The 24,614-nt window shown below is 40.0% G+C and overlaps 1 protein-coding gene across 4 annotated transcripts in view; it reads left to right on the top strand.

Moving 5' to 3' along the window:
- rsu1 (Ras suppressor protein 1) overlaps nt 1-24,614 on the top strand; it is a 158,278-nt gene that overhangs the window by 93,102 nt on the left and 40,562 nt on the right. For 2 of the 4 annotated variants that reach the window (XM_048561579.2, XM_048561589.2), the window contains exon 8: nt 6,783-6,915. The exons of 1 other annotated variant lie outside the window; for it this stretch is intronic. In XM_048561579.2, the coding sequence (XP_048417536.1) occupies nt 6,783-6,915 (133 nt within the window). Of the gene's footprint in view, nt 1-6,782; nt 6,916-13,307; nt 14,156-24,614 lie in introns of those variants that run through there. One more of the 4 variants, XM_048561599.1, reaches the window with a different exon arrangement.

The raw sequence follows: 24,614 nt of genomic DNA, 5'->3' as shown, positions 1-24,614 counted from the left end.
GGAAGCACTGGAGCGTACAACAGCTAAGGCTATCGCTTCTGTCTGACAGAAAGGTGAAACGCTTCCTGCATGTGTTATTGAATAATAGAACATGCCAAGAAAAGAAATCAGAAAAGTTAACTGAGGCAACATTGATTAATTGTCAAGGAATGACACAATTTAGTGTTTATATGAATGTAGTGCTCTTTATAAAGTGATAATGTCAGAAAAAAGCACATTGTGGCATATTGAAGGAGGCACACATTATCAGGTCGCATTTAGCTTTCCAAGCCTAATGAACTTAATATATTGTCTTTCTTTACACCACATTATGCTATTCTATATCAACAGACAATAGAACCATACTAATCAGAAATATTTTGAATGATCAATGTTTGCTGATCTTTGTCAGAGTTGGCCAAAAATACATCAAATCAAATAAATCAAGTTGTGGCACTTCTACTTGGGAAGAGGAAAATCTGCCACTTATAAGCAGGTGTGGATGTTGAGAGCACAGAATTTGGCCTTGCTGCCATGCAGTCTTCAACTTTTTGTGTGTGTGTGTGGTGAACACCTGTGTGTACTGACAATTCAGGACACTTGTTCCTGAGCTACGTGGCTCAGTATAGGAAGTCATGTGGTGCAATGAGTAGCATCACTACATCTGAGCCTGAACTTTCAAATTCATGTCCCACTCCAGGACTGCAAGTTCATAGAAAGTTCATATAATGGCCAAACAAGTTGAATATCAGCTGTATGTCCTCCCAATGAAGAGCAATGACACACAGTAGGAACAGGAGAGTTTCCTGGTCAGCTGTGTAATGTTTAGGATGTTGGACTCTCCACCATTGTTGCCCATTAGCTCCAGACTGTAACATGCATATAAAGGTGATGTTATCACAGCAGCTCAAATTCCATGGAGGGTCAATTGACTGGATGGCCAGTGTGCATCAGATTGGTGCTGATTTGCCCATTCTGGCTGGGTGGACCTGCTGCCCTTTTGTGCCCATGGTGAATAATGTGGTCCTGTAGGTCAGACCCATTTTCAGACAGAAAATTGAAGAAAAGTTAGCATAATGTAATGGCTGTTAACAGTACCTACATTAATTGTACCAGCTCATGATGCAAGCATCTTGAATGGTTTTGTATGGGTAGGCAATGGCCTACTGGTGTAATTGTTGCAGTTGATCCAGAGACCCAGGTAATGTTCTGGGGACCCACATTCAAATCCTGCCATGGCAGGTGGAGAATTTGAATCCAATAACTATGTAGAATTAAGACTCTAACAATGACTACTGATCCACTGTCAATTATCGGAAAAGCCCATTAATTCCTCTATGTTCTTCCGGGAAGGAAACTGCCATCCTCACCTGGTCTGACCTACGAGTGACTCGTAACCCAAAGCAATATGGTTGACTCTTCATGCCCTCTGGGCAGTTAGGGAGGGGCAATGAATGCTGCCTAGCCAGCAATGCCCTCATCCTGTGAATGAACAAAAAAGAAATATAAAAGTACGCTTGTCATGACTTGTTCTGACTTGTGAAGATAAAAATACTTTTTTGTTGCTGCATTGGGAAGACTACTGATTTTGGCTAAACCAATCAAATTTGCATTCTGGTTGTAGCTGGGAGTGTGAAACCTGGCTCCAGGGATTGATGCTCTTAGTTTCAAAATATGAAACCTTACTTCTGAAACTTGGCAAGTTATTTATATATGTGAATTTTAAATGTGGTTAGGTTGCTATCTTCAGCTAGAACCATCTGTGCTGTTGAAGATAGATGGCATATCGGCTGATTCTCAACATTTTATGAAATAAGTTATTGACGGATCCTAGTTTTGGTTCCATTTTACTATATCAGTAATGTCAATGATTTAAAGGTGCAGATTACAAGGAGTGAGGGCAGGGGTGTGCAAGAGGCTGGTATATTTTCTCATTGTATGGTTGAAATTTTTCCTTCACCCAAATCGCCTTTTTATTGCAGTTAGGTACTTTTCTTAATACTCTCTTTTCCTTTTTCTCTTCTCGTGGCTAATTCACCAGTTATCTCCGTCATTTATTTTTCTTGAAATTCAACTGAATTGAAATATTTAAGTACCTCCTCAGTTAATAATGTTAAATAGTATAATCAAGATTGAAAATAACATGCATATTCCTCAAAGCTGTATGAGCACTTCCTCTGCTGTGGATAGTTTTTACCTACTGTTGTAATATAACTGCTGCCACAGTGTGGTATTGAGCTTATTGCTCTCCATACTGCTCATATTGACAGCAGTGATACTTCAATGTATTCAGTGTACATTCTGCTTCTTATCTGCTTTGTTGCTGATTTATGCCTATCACTACATAAAATCAAATGGCAGAGGAAAATGACTGTGTGTTATTGTAGAATTGAAATGCGGGTTTATTAACTGCTTATAAACTCACTTCTTGGCCATATTGGGCTGGTATTTTTCATTTTCAACAAAGACCTCAAGAAAATTGATGGATGTGCTTAATCCCAAAAGTAGGCCAAAAGGGGCTGTAACTGGACGTAAATATACAACCTTCTGTATAAAAAAACACAATCGGAGCAGTTGTCTTATCTTCAGGTTGTGTGATGGCTAATACAGTCTCTCACAATAACCCTTTCAAAACCATTTTCTTGTACAACAGCATCACGATGAGAGGTGGATGGGAATTGTGGACAGGCAGGATGTGTCTCAGTGAGCACTGAGTGTCTTTGAAGAATGCACCTTTCCAGGAACCTGCCAGAAACCTTACACAGGTTTTCTTATCATGCTCCTTGTAGGGCAAGCCTGCCATTGCATTCCTATCAACATAGTTGGTTACTAATGGGGTTGACTTTATTGTAGAAATGTAGAAAATACGAGCAGGAGAAGGCCATTCAGTATCCTGTTCCAGTTTTCTACCTTTCAATCCTTTACCCCTAAGAACTATTTCTAATCCCTTCATGAAAACACTCAGGTTTTGGCCTTAACAACCTCCAGTGGCCAAAGATCTCACAGGCTTATCACTCCCTGGGTGAAGAAATTTCTCTTCATCTCCGTCCTAAATGGCCCTGTATTCTTAGAATGTAACCTTTGATTCTTGACTTCGTCATCATTGAGAGCATCTTTCCTGCTTTTCCCTGTCTAATACTATTTGAATCCTGTAGTTTCCTGTGACATTCCCCACTCATTCTTGTAATAAGGGTAACGTGTGACCTGAAACAGAAGAGCCCCAAGTGACCAATGATCCAAGATTCTGTTATGAATATTGCACTAATTTCTTTTTCAATAATAAATGAATGCAAGCTTCTATATTTCTTTTATCACCCATGTTACATAAACTTAGCTTGTTTTTATTTTCTAATAAGAGTGTGTGGAATGATCTAGTTGAGGTCTTCAAAGTAAAAATAAAACTGGAAAGGGTAGATTAAGAAAACAATTTCCTTGGATGGTGAACATTATGTACTGTTACCAAAATTAAAAGTAAAACTTTTTTGGCCAATTAGGAGTGACATCAGGAAGTTTTTTTTTTCCATTTTCACAACATAGGCTATTGAAATCTTCTTGTCCAAAGCAAGTGATCGGACTTCTCAGTGTTCAAAGTATCTGTTCATTATACCTATTACATGTCACACCACTGGTTTATGTAATAGCAAAACTTTGTTTTGAAATAAACAGGTAGAAGCCTTTTGATACAAAATTATATTTTTTAACGTTTAAAAGTGATTTTATATGTTGCAAAACTTGGTACCTCTCTGGATCTTGTTTTTCATTAGTGACCTGTGTCTCTCTTGCCTCTAACCGTGAGGAATGCGCTGCTCACAGTGGTAGTGGAGTCATATACTTTAGAGATTTTTAAACATCTCTTGGATAGTTGGATAGACACATGGTGGCTAGTAAAATGTAGGGTATGCAGGGTAGATTGATCTTAGTAGGATAATAGGTTGGCACAACATGTGGGCTGAAGGGCCTGTACTGTGCTGTATTGTTCTATGTTTGTCGTACAAATTACATGATGACATTGCATAAGGTTTTTTACCTTCGAGCAAAGAAGATTGAGAATGGACATAATTGAAATGTATAAAATGATGACCGTACAGATATAATAGACAGGGGTGATTTTTTTCCCTTGAAAGAGGGATCAATGATGGGATGAGGGGCTTAAATTTAACATAAGAGACAAAGGTTTAGACCAGATGTGAGAAAAAACATTTTCATCCAGAAGGTGCTGGGGATCTAGAACTTGCTGTGGTAGAGGCAGAAGCCCTCATTACGTTTAAGAAGTAATTTGATGAACAGTTGTGATGTCAAGGCATGCAAGGCTACAGGCCAAGTGCTAGAAAATGGGATCAGAATAGTTGTTTTTGACCAGCTTGGATATGATGGGCCAAAGGGCCATTCTCTATGCTGTAGAAATCTTTGTGTAAAACTAACAGCAGAAGCAGACCTTTTGACCCAGTAAAACGAATGTCAATGTTTGCTTCGTATGAACCATTTTTCACTACCCTTTATCTAACCCAATCAACATATCCTCTTTTCCTTTCCCTCTCCTGTACATATCCAGCTATATTGTATTTTGCAAGTCAGTCAAAATGCTGCATTTGGTACAGAGTTCACTGTTCAGCAAGTTTAAAATATTCTTCAGGCCAACCCTATCAAATGCCTTTTTTTCTCTGACAAGACAATCCTCAGCCTTCGCAGTTCGAGAGAACAGTAATCCGGCCTGTTCAGTCCATCCTGATAGCTGTAATCCTCAGTTTTTGGATAATTCTTGTGAGACTATTTTTGCGCCTTCTCAAGTGCCTTTTATATCCTTTTTATAATCTAGGAACCTGAATGATACACAAAACAGAGTTTGGTATAAAAAATGCTCTAAACAGTTTTAATGGTAGTTTCATTTGCCGTTTTCAATTTTCTGTCCTTGGTTAAATTTTTTTTTAAAAGAGGCCTTTATTAGCCTTCATTATTATTTTTGTACCACTTTGTTTTCTCCATCTCTAGTTTCCAGCGATCTTCCATATTGCTAAGTCATTTCCTGTCAGACGGGTTATTCTTTGCATCAAAATGTACTGCTTCATGTTTGTGTGTATTAAAGGTCATGGATACCATATGCAAGGTTTTAGAATGTTTTCCTGAATTTTGTCACAATTCCAGTGTATCAAACAGCTCTGACACCCAAGCCTGATCATCCCCCAAAACAACTTTGCTATATGGTGTAATTCTCAATTTTGCAATTGTACTTCACTCATACAAATTTAATTGTTAAAATTAGGATGAATGAATGTGTATGAGAATCAAATTTACTCTCAAATAATGGCTTATTCTTTACCTACTTGTAGTATTGTGGACAAATAAAAATAATATTTTTCCGCTGATTATCTTAGAAATCCTTTCCTACTATGCAAAAACTAAAAATATTTCTGAAATCAATAATGATGCAAGGAAGTGAAAAATACTCGTAAACTGAGTATGGTTACTATACCCCAAACAAATAATTAATATGTTGCAATATGTGGGCGGCACGGTGGCTCAGTGGTTAGCACTGCAGCCTCACAGCACCAGGGACCTGGTTCGATTCCAGCCTCGGGCAACTGTCTGTGTGGAGTTTGCACATTCTCCCCATGTCTGCGTGGGTTTCCTCCAGTTGCTTCGGTTTCCTCCCACAGTCCAAAGATGTGCAGGCTACGTGGATCGGCCATGCTAAATTGCCTGTAGTATTCAGGGGTGTGTGGGTTATAGGGGGATGGGTGTTGGTGGGATGCTCCAAGGGGCAGTGTCGACTTATTGGGCCGATGGGCCTGTTTCCACACTGTAGGAATCTAATCTAATCTAGTGACAACTACGTCCTGCTGCCAAAATTAATCTTCCTATTTCTTCTTGCAACATGGAAAGTTAAATGACAATAAATATTTATTTTTATTTAGTCTTGTTTATCCTTCAGCAGAGCTTTGCCTTCGGATACTACTGCTTTTAAAAAAAAACACTCCTCCTTGATCCTCCTTTAGGATATTTGCAAGGAAAGGAACCCGTATGTGGAGGAAGATTTGTATCTTTTTAGCGTTTAGTTGGGAGGAGTTTAAAATATCCCATTCACAAACAAGCGCCAATTTCTAGAAGAGTTTTGTGAGTCAAGTGTATAAACAAATCTGGCACTAAGACAAATGGACCAAGTTAAGATTACCTATGATGACATTAAATGGTAGAGACTGAAAAAATGTTGCTATTCCTGGAATATTATGAAGGGAGGATCTATTAACGAATAGAAGAAGACTAGAAATAAGATTGTTTATTTTACACTCTTTTGACTGAATTATAATATTTGCAACAGCAAAATGCATGCTTTTTTAAACTTGCATTTGGTAGTTAAGAGAAACTTTTATTGATTTACAGTGCCTGTTTTTGAGCTGCAAGCTATGCTGCCGAAACGTTAGTATGTTGAATGTTAAAATAAATTCACTATATTTGTACTATTTTTTTCAAGATGTTTTTCAGCTTTTACTTACCATGTTATTCCACTTATCTTACAATGCCTTCAAGTTAGATTCAAAATATTTACTTGGGCATCTGAAAACCCCTCTTCCTTCTGGTCTCTCAGTGATGTTTGATTTCCTGGCTTGGTTTTTTTGGTAAGGATTAGTTAAAGCATTTGAGATGGTAATGATCATTTTGGCTGAAACTTTCAAAAGGCCTGTGGTTTTTATCCCACTGACATTTTCTGATATCTGCTGCAGATCGAAAAGAATAGGTTTGGATAATTCCTTTCAATTGGATAAGTTGAACCTTTTTTGTTCATTTTGACATGTTTAATTTTGCAGGTAATTTAGATCTTACTGGTCCAAAACAAGTCTTCAAAGCAGAAAACAATCCTTGGGTTACACCAATTGCTGACCAATTCCAACTAGGTGTATCCCATGTCTTTGAATATATTCGTTCTGAAACCTACAAATAGTAAGTATGCAAGATTGGAAATCACCTGATTTTAAAAATTGACTAGATTCCTGTGTATTATTTGTAGATCCGGATAGTGCTCAGAATATTTTAATCTATTTAGTGCCTTTTATTCAGCTTTCCCTATCACTACATTTTTTTTGAAAAAAGAGGCATTCTTCACTATTTGGCTTACAAGCCTGTTTACACTTGCACTGAAGCTAATGATTCCCTGATTCTTCTGTTGCTTCAAAATATCTTTCATGTTTTTTATTTAAATGTTAAATTTATGTTTACACATGCTGCTTTGTAATTTTAACTTGTGTAATTACCCTTTAATAATGAATTGCTATTTAAAATCTCTCTGACATTAAAATAATTAACATGTACACATTTTGTTTTAAAAAAGGAAGTAGGGGACTAACACCATTCTGGCCGTTGGTTGTGCCTCTACAGAATTATGTTAGAGGCAAAGGCAGAGTGGGGATTAAATCTGCCTTTGGTAACACCAGTTATCTCGTATATTTCACAATTACTGGATGTCTCAAGATACTTTATAGCCAATGAAGTATTTTTGAAGCTTAGCCTTCATGATAATATAGCTGCCTGATTGTAGCAAGGTTCAAGAGCCTGAATACCTTTGTGCAAATGGGGTGTTGATTATTGTTGCCAAAACAGTGTCTCTGTTTGTATTCATGGAAGAAAGGTAATTCATACACTGCTTGGTTAGTTAGGTCAGTGTGAGGGGACTCCAGCAAAGGGAGACGAAGGTCGACTGTGTATACAATTTGATGCAAAGGGGCACAGAGGTAGGAAGTAAACTTCTGAGTGTGAGAGTCGGGCGAGAGGAGAGAAATATCATGGATGGGGAAGCCTACCTGCAGTGAGACCAGCAGCATAGTGTTGTCACGAATCAGAGTGTGACGGTGGCGGTGACGAAGACAGAAGGGATAGGGCCAAGGCTTAGGCCTTCATTGGTGAGAGGATTTGAGTACAAGAGAAGGGATATCTTGCTACAATTCCACAGGGTGTTGGTGAGACAACACCAAGAGTATTATGTACAGTTTTGGTGGTTTTACCTGAGGAAGGATGTTCTAGCTGTAGAGACAGTGCAGTGAAGATTTTCCAGACTGACTTTTGGGCTGGCAAGAAGAAATGCTGGCAAGGGTGAGGGTCTCAGATTCCTGGAGTACCAGGGTAGGTGGGATCAGTACAGGGGGAGGGGGAGGGACCAGGTACAAACTGGATAGGTTACACTTTGGCAGGACCAGGACTTGTGTCCTCGCAGGGAGAATTTGCTCTTGTGGCTGGGGAGACTTTAAACTGAACTGGCAGGGGAATTGGATCCTGTGTAAGGGGTTCAGGGAAGTGGAATAAAGGACAAAAACCAAAGATAGAAAGGGGTATAAAAGAAGTGATAAGCAAAGAAATCAAGGAACAGGATCAAACAGAGACAGAGTTGATAAACAATGAACAATTAATGTTAAAAAGGTTTTGTACCCTAATACATAGAGCATTATCCATGAAGATGGATGAATCAATTGTGCAAATGGGGCAAAAAACAGCTATGATATAATCAGGATTACAGAGACATGCTGCAGGGTGTCCAGGGTTGGGAACTGAATATCCGGTGGTATTCATTATTAAAGAAAGACAAACAAAATGCAAAAGACATTGGACTTGCAGGTGAAAGAGGAAGTTAACACAATAATGAAGGTGGATATTAGCTCTGATGATTGGGAAACTGGATGGCTGGAGCTCCGATACACGAAGGGACAAAAAGCATTAGTACAGGTTGTATGTACATCCTCAAACTGTAGGCCTAATGTTGGGAATAGCATTCAACGGGAAATTAGAGACACATGCAGTACAGGAACGTATGTAATTTAGTACTGACTTTAATCTGAATATAGATTGGACAAATCAAATCAGTAACATATCATTTTGGTGAAACTCCTTTGGTATATATGGGATGGTTTTCTGGGCCAATACGTTAAGGAATCAAAGGGTATGGGCAAATGCAGGACAGGCTCTTGAGCTGGATAAGCAACCATGCTCAAAATGAATGGCAGAGCAAGCTCGAATGTATGAATGGCCCACTCCTCCCATTTTCTATGACTATGTATAATTCCGCTGTTCTTCTTTGAAATAGTGCCATGGGTTCTTCTATGTCAGAGTAAATAGTTCAGGCAAAGCTATTGGTTTAATGTCTGATCTATAAGATGGCACCTCTGGCAGGGCAGCACTCCTTCAATAATATTATCCTGACTTGTTAGCCATGATTATTTTGCTTAAGTCTTGGAATCGGACTGACCACTAACTTAGATAAAAGAACGACCTAAGTTAAGCCATAGCTGACAGCTAGCTGACAGTGAATTATCTGAGAAGATTGTAAATATTGATGAGAGATTTTCAGGCTGTGAACTAGTCTCTCCATTGGACAAGCAGTGGGGCCAACAGAGAGTGGAACTCAGTGGAGCAAGGTTGTTCGTAGTGTGGTCAACTCTCAGAATAAGGATGGATTAAAGACAAAAGGACTTGAGAAGGAAAATGAGCACGGAAGGGTTATCTCAATGGAATAAGCAGATTAATGGATAATATTGACTTTTTCTGATTTCCCTTTTTAGTTGAAGTTCCTTTTTCAGTGATATGTGAGAAACTATTGTGACAGCTGTAAGAAGTTTGTGGCTAGTGTGGATGACAGCTCTCTTCTTTTAAGTAATGGAAGACTCCGTAGGAAGTACTGTGCTTATTGTTGATAACTAAAATAAATATAACAAGTTAGGATGCAAAAAACACAGCTTCCACAGATGTAATAAAAGACTACAATTGTCAGACCCTGCACAGCAGACTCCATAAAAATCGCTTTCATTGTTGTAGATGTATTCTGCATGAAGCCGTAATTATCCAGCCCAGGTTGAAATGCTAGCAACCTTTGAGCTTATTAATGTGGTGGGAGAGCGTTTTGGTGATAGTGACCATAACTGCCTCACATTCTACATAGCTATGGAGAAGGAGAGGATTCGGCAAAATGGGAGGATATTTAATTGGGGAAGAGGAAACTATGATGCGATTAGACATGAGTTAGGAAGCATGGACTGGGAGCAGTTGTTCCACGGTAAAGGCACTATAGACATGTGGAGACTGTTTAAGGAACAGTTGTTGCGAGTGATGAATAAATATGTCCCTCTGAGACAGGCAAGAAGGGGTAAGATAAAGGAACCTTGGATGACGAGAGCGGTGGAGCTTCTCGTCAAAAGGAAGAAGGTAGCTTACATAAGGTGGAGGAAGCTAGGGTCAAGCTCAGCTCTAGAGGATTACAGGCAGGCGAGGAAAGAGCTCAAAAAGGGTCTGAGGAGAGCCAGGAGGGGGCACGAGAAAGGCTTGGCAGAACGGATTAGGGAGAACACAAAGGCATTTTACACTTATGTGAGGAATAAGAGAATGATCAAAGAAAGAGTAGGGCCGATCAGGGATAGCATAGGGAACTTGTGTGTGGAGTCTGAGGAGGTAGGGGAAGCCCTAAATGAGTTTTTTGCTTCTGTCTTTACGAAAGAAACAAACTTTGTAGTGAATGAAACCTTTGAAGAGCAGGTGTGCATGCTGGATTGGATAGAGATAGAGGAAGCTGATGTGCTGAAAATTTTGTCAAACATTAAGATTGACAAGTCGCCAGGCCTGGACCAGATTTGTCCTCGGCTGCTTTGGGAAGTGAGAAATGCAATTGCTTCACCACTTGCGAAGATCTTTGCATCCTCGCTCTCCACTGGAGTCGTACCTGAGGACTGGAGAGAGGCAAATGTAATTCCTCTCTTCAAGAAAAGAAATAGGGAAATCCCCGGCAATTACAGACCAGTAAGTCTCACGTCTGTCATCTGCAAGGTGTTAGAAAGGATTGTGAGCGGTAGGATTTATGACCGTCTGGAAGAGCATGGCTTGATTAAATGCAGTCAGCACGGCTTTGTGAGGGGCAGGTCATGCCTCACAAACCTTAGAGTTCTTTGAGGATGTGACTAGAAAAGTTGATGAGGGTCGAGCTGTGGATGTGTATATGGACTTCAGCAAGGCATTTGATAAGGTTCCCCATGGTAGACTCATTCAGAAGGTCAGGAGGAATGGGATACAGGGGAACTTAGCTGCTTGGATACAGAATTGGCTGGCCAACAGAAGACAGCGAGTGGTAGTAGAAGGAAAATATTCTGCCTGGAAGTCAGTGGTGAATGGGGTTCCACAGGGCTCTGTCCTTGGGCCTCTACTGTTTGTAATTTTTATTAATGACTTGGATGAGGGGATTGAAGGATGGGTCAGCAAGTTTGCAGACGACACGAAGGTTGGAGGTGTCGTTGACAGTATAGAGGGCTGTTGTAGGCTGCAGCGGGACATTGACAGGATGCAGAGATGGGCTGAGAGGTGGCAGAAGGAGTTCAACCTGGAGAAATGCGAGGTGATGCATTTTGGAAGGTCGAATTTGAAAGCTGAGTACAGGATTAAGGATAGGATTCTTGGCAGTGTGGAGGAACAGAGGCATCTTGGTGTGCAGATACATAGATCCCTTAAAATGGCCACCCAAGTGGACAGGGTTGTTAAGAAAGCATATGGTGTTTTGGCTTTCATTAGCAGGGGGATTGAGTTTAAGAGTCGTGAGATCTTGTTGCAGCTCTATAAAACTTTGGTTAGACCGCACTTGGAATACTGCGTCCAGCCCTGGTCACCCTATTATAGGAAAGATGTGGATGCTTTGGACAGTGTTCAGAGGAGGTTTACCAGGATGCTGTCTGGACTGGAGGGCTTATCTTATGAAGAGAGGTTGACTGAGCTCGGACTTTTTCCATTGGAGAAAAGGAGGAGGAGAGGGGAACCTAATTGAGGTATACAAAATAATGAGAGGCATAGATAGAGTTGATAGCCAGAGACTATTTCCCAGGGCAGAAATGGCTAACATGAGGGGTCATAGTTTTAAGATGGTTGGAGGAAAGTATAGAGGGGATGTCAGAGGCGGGTTCTTTACACAGAGAGTTGTGAGAGCATGGAATGTGTTGCCAGCAGCAGTTGTGGAAGCGAGGTCATTGGGGACATTTAAGAGACTGCTGGACATGCATGCGGTCACAGAAATTTGAGGGTGCATACATGAGGATCGATGGTCGGCACAACATCGTGGGCTGAAGGACCTGTTCTGTGCTGTACTGTTCTATGTTCTATGTTCTACGTTCTAAATGTATTGAAGCATAAGAGGGTGAGGGGTACGGGAGAACTATTTTTATTTTTCTATTTGCTGAGATATTTAACCTTGAATCTTAACAATGGTTTGAATTTATGAAAAAATTCTACAGTCCCAGCATTGTAGCATAAAAAACATACCAACTAACCGTGAAAGTAGTTCCAGATAATTTTAATGAACTCAGGACTGACAGTGCTGCAGGATCTGATGCCATTTTTCATTTTCATTTATTGAATGAAGTAGGGCGCTGCAGGCCCATGCATTGAGTGATTTATTGAGATCTGGGTTGAATTTTGAGAGTTAAAGACATATCATGTGGTCTTGATATTTAGAAAAGGAAAAATACACCTGACTTTCAAACTATAGAGGCTGTTGGAAAATATTGTATTGGATCTGATATATGATCGCTGATATTTAACCCCATTAACTTATGTGAGGAAGTCATAAAGATGATTGATTGAAAATGGCCTAGTTGAGACATCATCACTTCAGTAATTTGATAAAATATTTTATGAACCGATTATTTAAACTGATTATAGGATTTTTGTTACATTAAGTAGGTATTTTGTTGAAATTAAGCAGATGGTATCATAGAAGTGAATTTTTTTAAAGTCTGACTAAGAAAGGTATTATCTTCAAGCTTTGAACTGATCTCTTAATGTTTACCAGTTTAATTCATGACTATTGCATCTTCAGTAGTACCGCAGAAGGTAAATCAGAGATTTTGGCCCCCTGACTCTCTAACGCTTTTTGACTCAATTCTACTGATGTAGTGTTCATGTATTTTTCAACACTTAGTTGTAGTGATTAAGCAAGAAAGGTATTCTATCACATTCGATTTGAATTTGGTTGAGTATGCTACTGGTGTTATGCCAGCTGAATCCTTGAATAAGATTTACTATATAGCCCCAGGTTAATGGTGGAGGGGACACACTTTTATGGCTTATTTTATTCTATGAAGTGAAACAGGTTTTGTTCTCAAGATACTGCAATGCTGTAGAGTGGCTTGGCTTTTAAACTTAGTGTTTTAAAAAGAAATAGTAATTTTGATTGGAAGTATTGAACACGTGTAATATTACTTCGCACTCTTTATCTGTAATTGGTTCATATGAATTTCTTGTGAATTAAATTTTGTCTTGCAATAGTGCCTTCCTACTTTATTTCTCTTTAGTTTACTATATAATTATTTCTTAAGATACTATAGGCTGCACACGTTTAGGATGGTGATTCTTGGTGACGTGGACTGGCTTAATGAAATCTTGCCTCTCGAGGACAATCAGCAATGGTGCTGTACTTTTAAGGTGATTGGCATCCTAGAGGACCAGTCAGAAAATAACAGGAAGTGACACCAGTAAGATGACCTTCTCCCTTGAGAAACCAATCAGAAATTGGGCATTTATCACTAGTCAACCCAAGACCGATTAACTGTTGTATGTTTACTGACAATCTCGGCAGAGTTTAAGAATGCCACTAACCATGCACAGGGGAGGTGCCTGGAAAGGATTAACAAGCAAGGAACTCTCAGTAGCCAGGCACATTGTAAGAAGAAAAGACAGAAGAAGAACATCATTAAACAGAACAAAACAACAAAAGACAAGCGAGCCAGAATTTGTAACCTGATATTCCAGAGAGCTTTAACTGAATCCCCTGCCTATGTTCTTTTGTACTTATATGATCAAATTAATAAATTATGTGAAACTTGTAACAACATACTTGTACTTGAATAATGTTATAGCTAGGCAGGAATGTAAGACATCTTATGAGATATTTTCAATCAACCAAAATCTCTCATCAATATTTACAATCTTCTCAGATAATTCACTGTCAGCTAGCTGTTAGCTATGGCTTAATTTAGGTCATTCTTTTGTCTAGGTTAGTGGTCAGTCCCATTCCTAGATATTATTACATACCTTTGGAGCAAGTGGGTCTTGAGCCCGCGTCTCCTGGCTGAGGTAAGCACAATATCACTGTGTATAAGTGGTCCTAAACTTTTTGTAACTGTCTGTTATTGAAATTGAATTAAAACTTGCAATTAAACTTAAATTGAATGCACCAGACCGCAGTGATTTTCAACTTTTACCTGTCTGTTGGAGAAAAGGTGTTTCCTTCACACCTCTTCCTCTATTGCATACATCATCCCACTACTGCCATTTCACTTTGTCAGCTTCCAACCATACAGTGAAGACATTTCCAATTATAGAATATATGTGCTGATCCTGACTGCCTCTCCCTGACCAGGCAGCAAATTATTAGTGATTGGGCGTTGTCTGCTGGCACTAATGATGACACCTTCCATCATCTGATGATTTGGGTGGAGGTGGAGGCTGATAAGTTAATAATCAGCAAAGTGAGATTTGATCTCTGTTTGTATGGTGAGAACTTCTTGTGAATTGTAGGCAGTTATGGTCTTTTGGAACTTAACTGCATTAAGAAATTGGAGAATCTTTCTGGGTGCATTTTTAAAATTTTAATGTTTCCTTCCCAGGAGAACAAAACGAACATTATTAAGGGTTTTGTGGTTGTTTTGCACAGCTGTGTTCTCCACATCAAGGACTGATGGTCTTTTTATGCCCTTCTCATTGTGTTTTCAGTGAAACTGTTGGACTGTCAAGGGATTGCTATTCTTCTTGACTGGAATGTTTATGTAACAGATAAATTTGTATATTATACATGTCTCTGCATAAATCAAGTTCAGGTACTACAGTGGGAAGAAAAATATTGCAATTTTAACATGCACCTCTCCAAATGGTACTGTTTGTTGTATTTTTGTGGCATTTTGGATGTATGCTGGTCTGTTGGTCGCAAATCCCTGAGAGTTGAATTAACAATACTCGTAGCAACGTGGGAATATAGGGTTGGCTGATCACAAAGTTCAAAATATACCGTACTATGTTGTACTCTGTCACTCAATCACTGAGTCAAAACAAAACTGTTCCGCTCGCTCTTGAATATATTGACCCAATCAATCTTCCTTCCTTTTGTGTCTTAAAAATTTAACACACTTTGTGAAGTGATTAAATCATCATTAATTTTTCATCATCTGTTTCCTCTCCAGCTTCTTAATTTTCTTTGTGCTTTTCAGTATAGTTTCTGATTATGCTAGACATTGTTTTAATTCATTCGTGGATTGTAGGTTTTGCAGCCCGGCCAGCATTTATTGACCATCACTAGTTGCCCTTGAAGGTGGCGATGAGCTGCCAACATGAATCACTGTAGTGCATTTGATGTGGGGATACCCACAATGCTTTTAAGGACCAAGTTTCCAGGATTTTGACCCAGGAGAAGTGGGAGATTGATTAATATAATTCCAAGTCAGGATGAAATGTGACTTGGAGGAGAATTTACAGCTGGGGTGCCCCCATGTATCTGTTGCCCTGGAGCTTCTAGATGGTAGTGTTTGTGGGTTTGGATGGTGCTGTCTAAGGAGCCTTTTCTGCATTGCAACTTGTAAATGATAAATGCTGCTCCTCCTGAGCGTCGGTGGTGAAGGGAGTAGGTGTTTGTAGATGTAGTGCCAGTCAAGCAGGCTGCTTTGTCCTGAATGGTGTCAAGATTCTTGAGTGTTGTAGCTGCGCCATCCGGGTAAGTGAAGTGTATGTGGTCACACTCCTGACTTGAAGCTAGATGGAAAACAGGCTTTGAGGAGCCAGAAGGTGAGTTACTTGCTGCAGAATTCTTAACTTTCGACCTGCTCTTGAAGCCACAGCATTTAAATGGCTAATCCATTTCAGTTTCTTGTTCATGAAGCCCCCAGGATCTTTAAATTAGACAGTCAGTGTTGGCAGCACCGTTGAATGTCAAGGGATGATGTTTAGATTCACTGTTTTTGGAGATGTTCATGTGTGTGGAAAAATGTTGCTTGCTGCTTGTCAGCCCAAATCTTGATGTTGTCCAGATCTCTCTGCATTTGGGGGATTGCTTCAGTATCTGAGGAACCTCTACTGGTACAGAATATTGAGCAGTCATGAACAAACTGCCTCACTTCTGACCTTATGATGGAGAGAATATCACTGACAAAACAGCTGTAGGTGGTTGGGCCCAGGACACTACTCTCAGAAACTTGGGATTCTTGTGATTCATGGTTTCCCTACCTCTGGATCAGAAGGCCCAGATTCAAGTTCCACCTGTTTTAGAGGTGTGTCGTAACATGTTGAACAAGTTGATTTAAGATAAAACTATCCTGTGGAACATTCGCAGAGAGACTCAATGTTTTCAGGCTTTTGAATAGACTAGATGGCACAGTGTCCCAGTAGTTAGCACTGCTGCTTCACAGCGCCAGGGACCCGTGTTCAATTCTGTGTTTAGGCAGCTCTCTGTGTGGAGTTTGCATAATTCTCCCCGTGACTGTGTGGGTTTCCCCTGGGTGCTCTGGCTTACTCCCACAATCCATAGATGTGCAGATGAGGTGGACTCCCCATAATATGTAGATTAGGTGGATTAGCCGTGGGAAATGCAGGTATAGGATATGGAGGTTGAGTCTGAGTGGGATGCTGTTTGGAGCGTCTGTGTCGACTTGTTGGGATTAGACTAGACCAGTATGGCTGGCACAGACATGGGTGTTGGTGGCGAAGAGGCTGTAGCTGTACTGTGCTGTTTTATGTTCTATATTCTAGGATGGAGTGTTGATGCGAAGTCATGAAAGTATGGAGTTTGGTAAGAGATGAGAGGAGGAACGTGTTCAGGCAGGTTGGAAAACAGCGATTAGTGCTCAAAAGTCATGCAGACTAGAAATCATGATACATGAGAGTGCAGTGAGGAGAGAATTTGAAGGTAAGCTTGTTAAATTGGGAGGAAACACTTCATCTCCGCTTGGCCGTCCAACCTGGTTGTAAAATGTCCTTGCCTGAGAGGATCTGGCCATTCTTGTTAAAAGCTTGTTAAAATTGAAGCATACAATGCCCATTAAAAACTACTAAAAAGACTTCTGCTACCTGGGGGTTCGTTCACCAAACTCATACACCCTTTTGTTGAAACCAGCCATTTATGGTTTTAAGGTAGATAGAAAGTAGAATTTGACATACTTTTAATTAGTTTCTTGCCTGCCCAAACCCCGCTTTCTTTTTGGTGCCACATTTATCCCCATGTTCACCATGTAAGCTGTCTTTGATTGATTCTTGATTGCCTTTCTAAACTCAGTCTCATTCTGTCAGTAAACATATTTTACAATGACTTTCCCTTCACGGAGGTAAGGCTGAGTGGCCTGCAGTTACTCAGTCTATCCCTTTCCACCTTTTATGAACAATGGTACTCTGGCACCATGCCTACAGCCAGAGAAAGCTTAAAATTTTTGGTAATGATCACTACTATTTCCTCCTTTTGGTTTTCATAGCATCATGGGATACATTGCATCTAGGCCAGGCAATTTATCTGTTTTCAAGATAATAAAGTGTGAAGCTGGATGAACACAGCAGGCCAAGCAGCATCTCAGGAGCACAAAAGCTGACGTTTCGGGCAGCCTTTCTGATGAAGTATCTAGGCCCGAAACGTCAGCTTTTGTGCTCCTGAGATGCTGTTTGGCCTGCTGTGTTCATCCAGCTTCACACTTTATTATCTTAGGAACTGCAGATGCTGGAGAATCCAATCATCTCTTTATCTGTTTTCAAGATCTCTACAACTCTGACTACCACCACCCCCCCACAAATTTGAAGAGGTAACTGATAACTGTGCCCAGATCTCTCTCTCTCCACTTGGAGATTACTTTTTACATTTGGACCCATTTTATATGTTGACATTTTACATGTTGATCTCTTCTCAATGAATTCAAAACTTGCAGCCGGAAAGTGTTCCAACTTCTCAACTAATTCCTTAGGGGCCCTCTTGCACATTCCAACATAGTCAAATGTCATAGTATCTTTTAGTATATCCATTATGAGCTTCTTAATTTTTAACCTATACAAAGATAAATTTTTTGCCATTTCCAGACACTCCAGTCCTTTTAGAAATTGACCCATAAGTCAGAATCTTCCTGGCTTTGCTTGTTGTATCAAGGTTATTGAAAAAGCTGATGCCAAATTAAGGCAGTGGTGTAGTGGTTACGTCACTCGACTTGGAATCTAAAACCCTAGTCTAATGCTCTTGGGGCAAGTGTTCTAATCTGACCATGCCAGGTGATGAAACTTGAATTCACTTAAAATGCACAATTAAGAATTAGTCTAATAGTAGCAGTGTGGCTGCTGTTGTTTGTGATGAAAACCCAAAACTTCAAAAGCCCTTTTAGGGAAGGAACTGACAGTCCTTACCTGTGACTCAATTTCTAGTGAGTGGTGACTCTTAACAGCCCTCTGAGCAATTAGAAATGGACGATAAATGCTGGCTTAACCTGTGATAACCACATTCTGTAAATGAGTGAGTTGAGCATTGCCCATTGTTATGATGGGCAAAAGAAGTGTTGGATCTCATAGAAGAAAAAATCCTTGTTTATAGCCTTAGTAACAGTGTCTCTCATATCAATACATTTGTACCTCATTGTTGTCCTGTGTTTAGACTACCAAGTGGTTTTTCTCTACCATTACTAGAACACCCAGGCTTTTATATCTCTGCTGGTTGTGACAGCAGATATATTTGATGTCCCTTTAGCCAAGACACATGTGGCAAGAATCTGATGTACAACACGGTACCAAGACATAGCCTGGATAAAATTTGGAAAGCAGGCTGCCTGGTTCTGACATGTGGGTGCCCCTACCAAGGTGGGGTGACCACCAGTAAGAGCAACTTTTTTTTCTCTTTATTCATTAACGGGATAAGGATGTCACAGGCTAGGCAGTATTTAGTGTCTATCCCTAATTGCCCAGAGGGTGGTTCAGAGTCAACCACATTGCTGTGGATCTGGAGTTGCATGTGGGCCAGACTAGGTAAGGATGGCAGTTTCCTTCCCTAAATGACATTAGTAAACCAGGTGGTTTTTTCCAACAATCAACAGTGGTCATCATTAGATTCTTAAGTCCAGGTATTTTATTGAATTCAAATTCATCTGCTGTGGCCGGGTTTGAACCCGGGTACCCGGAATGTTATCTGGGTCTCTGGATTCACAGTCCAGCAATAATACCACTAGGCTATTGCCTCTCCTGCTTGCCCTTCAGTGGCAAGTAGATAATACAAATTACTAATTGATCATTTCTGAGTTGTTTTGGGGGTGACACTGGGATCTTCCTGTTAAAGGAAAGGTCCTTCTCTAGAAGCCAAAGTCAGGCAAGTGACTCGCAATCCTTGCTTATGATGGAGACTAGGTGTAATTCTGTGAGGCTATTGCTACTTGTCTAACCTTGTACTGGAGCCACAGAAATTAATAGGTCATGACAATGGGGCGGCACGGTGGCTCAGTGGTTTGCACTGCAGCCTCACAGCACCAGGGACCCGGGTTCAATTCCCGCCTTGGGCAACTGTCTGTGTGGAGTTTGCACATTCTCCCCGTATCTGCGTGGGTTTCCTCTAGGTGCTCTGGTTTCCGCCCACAGTCCAAAGATGTGCAGGTTAGGTGGATCAGCCATGCTAAATTGCCTGTAGAGTTCAGGGTTGTGTGGATTATAGGGGAATGGGTTTTGTTGGGATGCTTCAAGGGACAGTGTGGATTTGTTGGGCCGAAGGGCCTGTTTCCACACTGTGGGGAGTCTAATCTAAAAAAAATCTAATGGATGCAAGTCATCCTGTGAAGGGAATTCCTATCTTCAGGCCAGCCACCATTTCATTATAGAAGTAAAAACATTTCCACAGGATGCTTAAAGATGGGGGAACTCTAGCTGTTCTAGTTCTGTGATGTGCCCACCTCTACCAGTGAGACTGTTATCTTCCCAAGGCTGCATGTTGTCTTATTAAGCCTACAGCCTCAGGAAGGCAATGTTGACACTGCCAATAAGGAACCTGCCTTTCGTAAGATGTGTACTGATAGCTGTGTTGCTCCAATGGCTGAGTTGGAACTCCGAAATACCTACGGTTGTTTTTAAAGGGCATAAAATGAAGCTTGTGGCTTCTTTCCACTGGCCTTTTAGCAAGGATTGCTGTCATATTTTTATTGTAACAACTGAGATCCTTTTAGAATTCCTATTGCCTACAAAACAATCTGTTTATTATAGTGCATTTCTAAAAAATTCTGGCTTTCATTTGTACATTCCTGTATCCTAAGTGTCATGGTTATACTTGGGTTTTGCTGAGCAGTTTCTTAACTGCCTTAACTTTATTCTTCTATGATCATTGTAAATTTATCTACCCGGAAATTATATATTTCCTCAGTATTTATCCCATTCTCCATTATTCACTGTCAAATATATAACACTGGAGATAAGTTGGTCCGTGGTCTATACTAGATTAGCACTTCAGTTATTCTAATTACATTTCCTAGTATCGTTTGTGTTTCTTTTCAAGTAAGTCTGCACATCCACTTTTCAAGTGGAATAAATCCACTTCAATACATATCTTAAAGCATTTATATTGAAATGTAGAGGGAATTTCTTCCAGCACCCTGAGTCTCTTTATGATAGTCTTGAGTCTGTATTCCGTAAATAACGACACACTGACCATTTGATACAGCATTTGGCTATTTATCTTTGCTCATTTTTTCATAATTTGGAAACCATCTAATAGCCTTGCATATCAAAACAGAGAATGCTGGAGAAATTCAGTAAGCCTGGCTGCATCTGTGGAGCAAGAAGCAAAGTTCAGACTTAATGAGTCCAACATCATTTATATTTGGTGTTCCGAAGAAGAGCCATATTGGACTCAGAACATTAACTCTGTCTTTCTCTTCACAGATGATGTTAGATCTGCTGAGGTTTTCCAGCATTTTGTTTTTAAATTAGATTTCCATCATCTGCCATGCTTAGCTTAGCCTTCCACATGTCTTATGTTCCATATTCCTTTAGTGGGGAAAAATCCATAATTAATCTGTGTTCAACATCATTCCTAGTAGAATTATACTGGATCTCTACTGTATCCTTCAAGACTGACTTCAGTGTTGCTTTGCACAGAGACCCTAGAATCCGATCCAATGGGTTGAATTCTCTCGGGCTAGCAGTGGCCCTGACGGTAGGCTGGAAAGCCAGCCGCAGGTCTGTTTTGATCTTCTCGTGAAGCAAACTGAACCTTGGCCGCATCCTGCAGTTAATCAACTGCAGTCTTGCCTCTTTTAAGGGATGAAAGCCTATCTCCAAGGGCTGTCAGCCAGTTGAAGGACTGGCATCTCTTCAGTCCTGGCACCTTCGGGGAGACAATGGCCTCATGGTATTATCACTGGACTGTTCATTCAGAGACTCACGTAATGTTCTGAGGACCCGGAGTTTGAATCCCACCATGGCAGATGGTCGAATTTAAATTGAATAAAATATCTGGAATTTAGAGTCTAATGATGACTGTGAATTCATTGCCAATTGTCGGAAAAACCCATCTGGTTCACTCATGCCCTTTAGGGAAGGAAACTGACATTCTTACCTGATCTGGCCTACGTGTGACTCCAGCAATGTGGGTGACACTTACTGCCCTCCGGGCAATTAGGGATAGGCAATGAATGTTGCCTAGCCAGCAAATCCCTCATTCCCTGAATGAATAAAGGACAAAAAAGGAATAAAGAAAAAACCACCAGCACAACACAGTCAAAACATGCAGTGATGATCACCACCCTCTCAGCAAGATATGTGGGCTGGTTGGGGCAGGTTTCTGGGTAAGTAGGTCCTAACAAGGGGTGCAGTGGCCGGTGAGGGCAAGGAAGATGTTGCAGCATGGGTGGCCATTGCTGCTGCAAGCCACTTAAGTGGATGTCAGCCCCACCCTGCGACAAGGTGGACAAGGAGGTTGCTGTGATTCACCAGGGCAACCGTCCGTAAACTGGAGGCTTAACCCACTACTGTACAATGCTGCAGCGATGGGAAGAGGCCTTTAAATGGTCAATCAAGTGGACCAATTGGTCCTTGGCTTGGAAAGCCATCCTGCACCTTCCCCAACACTGCCAGAAATCAAGGGGGCCAGCTGACAATGGGTACACACCATTGTGCCTTGCCCTTCCAATTTTTTAACATGCTGTTCTCCCACACCACTGCCAGCTAGCCTGCTGTAGCAGGCTCTACAATATTCAGTCCAATGTCCTCAACTGTGGTTTAACCAGATCACTTGTAAGAGCTCAACATTATTCCCTTGCATTGGTATTAGTGTATAAAATATTATTCTTAGCATATTATTTTCCTTTCAACAAACAAAGCCTAGAAAGATAGTTATTTACCCTTTCTTTTTCCCTCATGCATTTGTCTCCCACTTCCAAGGAATAGATTTTCAGCAAATCAAAGGTACTTCTGGAAAGAGAACGTAACTAAGACATTTTAATTGTGTTAATCTCTCAGAGTTATACTTGGTAGACTATGCGACAAGATATCCATCTAAATATGACAACTATGTCTGTCTTTCCTTGAGCTACTGGTAATGAAATATTTCTGGGAAGTGATTACAATAGCCTCTGAGGTCAATTTGTATTTAATTATCATTTTTTTTAAATGGATGACTATTTTTGTTATCTCTCTGCATTAGAAAAAAAATGTTTTAGTAACTTTTTTTAAGTCTGCTAATTTTTGGCTGTTTTGTACAGAATGTGATGTCGGGAGTGTGACGACACTCAATCTTGTGTACCATCACTTTTTTTGAAAATTTATAATTAGCATTTATATCAATCATTGGCATCTGCTTACATTGAAAAGGCTGCCAATTGGAATACAACAGTGTCTCAGATAATAATACAAAACCTGCATATATTTGTTAAAATGTCCAATCTGCCCTGTAATCAGACTTGCTAAATGGTAAACTTCAAATTAATAAAAATCACCTTAAAGCAACACTGTAAAAGTTGACACAAAACCTTTAAGTAACTGTAAAACATAAGCTGTATATCATCTTGTGGCCCTTTTGACAAGCAGACTTGTTTTATTATCTTGAATGTAAAATACACCTTGCCAATTAGAAAATAAAATTCCTAAAGATGAGCAGCTGCAAATAGTCATTTTATAGGTGTTGGCTTTTTTTTTAAGTTTACGTTTTACTGTAACTTCCATTTCCTTCTAGTCAGTTGAAACTGTGAAGCTGAGAATAGTGTTCTAGTTTCTTTGTAACCTCGCTGCTAAATCATGTGTATACACATTGCTCTCTATTTGATCAAATGAAGCAGTAGTTTAAAGCAGCTGCTCAGTGTGATAAAACTGCTGTGAATGTTTTTATTTTGTTATATCCGTTGTTCCATTTAGTCAAATTTCAAAATGACCTTTGCGTGGTAAGCTCAGCGGGTTTGAAGAATGCTGAGGGTGATGGCAAAGAAAATGATGGATTGTGTGCATTTGAGTGTTAGTACCTAGAAAGCACCCAAGTGATCAAGAGAATTGCAAAAGCCTTGAAATGGTAACTGGAAAAGTATGTCCCTCGACATGGAGATAAAAGGTTATTGTAAAATTCCTTTTTGTCATGTATAAACCAATGAATGTATGTTTTGTTTTAATTGGATTCGGAAGCCCTTATTTAAAATCAGCTTTTCTAATGTTATTTTACTTTAATGTCAGAAAGTTTGATCTGGTGTCATCTCCCAGGCCTCCCCTTTTCTCCAAGTTGTGGCCTTTTCACCCCTCTACATCCTCTGAGACATGCCATCTTTCAAATCTGTACTCCCTTCTCCCACCTCTGTGTTTACAGTATCCACCACACCCTCCCCCACCTCCAAATCATGTATGCATTCAAAACAGCTCCTTCCTCACTGCTGTTTTCCAAAGCCCTCACTCACAGTGAGGGTTAGCATGGTCCAAGCAGTGACGGGAGATTTTTTTAAATGGATTGTAAATCCCAGCATTTCTGAACCATCGAAGCTCTCAATCCCATGGCATTGGAGCTTCTGTTTCACATTGAATCTAACTATAGAAAGGAGGCAGGGAGTGGGGAAAGGCTACAGGATTCAGGGTGGGGAGGGCCTACAGAGAGCAGGACGTTTGGAAGCAGGATCACAGGTGTGAAGGAGATACTGAAGGAGAAAATTACATTTATTACTTTATGTTATTAAGTTAAACATAGTTTATTTAGAGTTACTTCCTTTGCCAATGTAGAAATTTAGCAATGCAAAATGTTTTAACTTTAAAGGTATACAAGCAGTATTTAATGTGCTTTACTAATAAGGAAGATCCTAAAGAATCCAACTACAGTTTTATCATAGGTTTCTATAGAAATAAATGTTTCACTTAAAATAATGATCTTCAGGAATGTAGCCATAACTTTAAAAGAGAAATTAGTGTACAGTTATTCATTCAAATCTGTCCAATTTGGCTGTCTTGCTTCATAAAATTTCTTGAGCTATTCATCAATAGATGGCTTTGAAATTATGTAGTATTCAAAAAATACTAGAATGTGTGAATTCTAAAGGAAGCATTTATTTTAGATCTAAGAAGTAGAAAACATCAGAAGCACCCAGCAGTTCAAGTAACATCTATAGAGAGTCGAGGGGTTTTGATGATACAGTTGTCCCCAAACCGTAGAAAAATGGTTTCACTTTTAG

This window comes from Stegostoma tigrinum, chromosome 2 (assembly GCF_030684315.1).
Source record: "Stegostoma tigrinum isolate sSteTig4 chromosome 2, sSteTig4.hap1, whole genome shotgun sequence".
Taxonomy (NCBI): Eukaryota; Metazoa; Chordata; class Chondrichthyes; order Orectolobiformes; family Stegostomatidae; genus Stegostoma; species Stegostoma tigrinum.
This window is presented reverse-complemented; position numbering and strand designations above follow the sequence as displayed.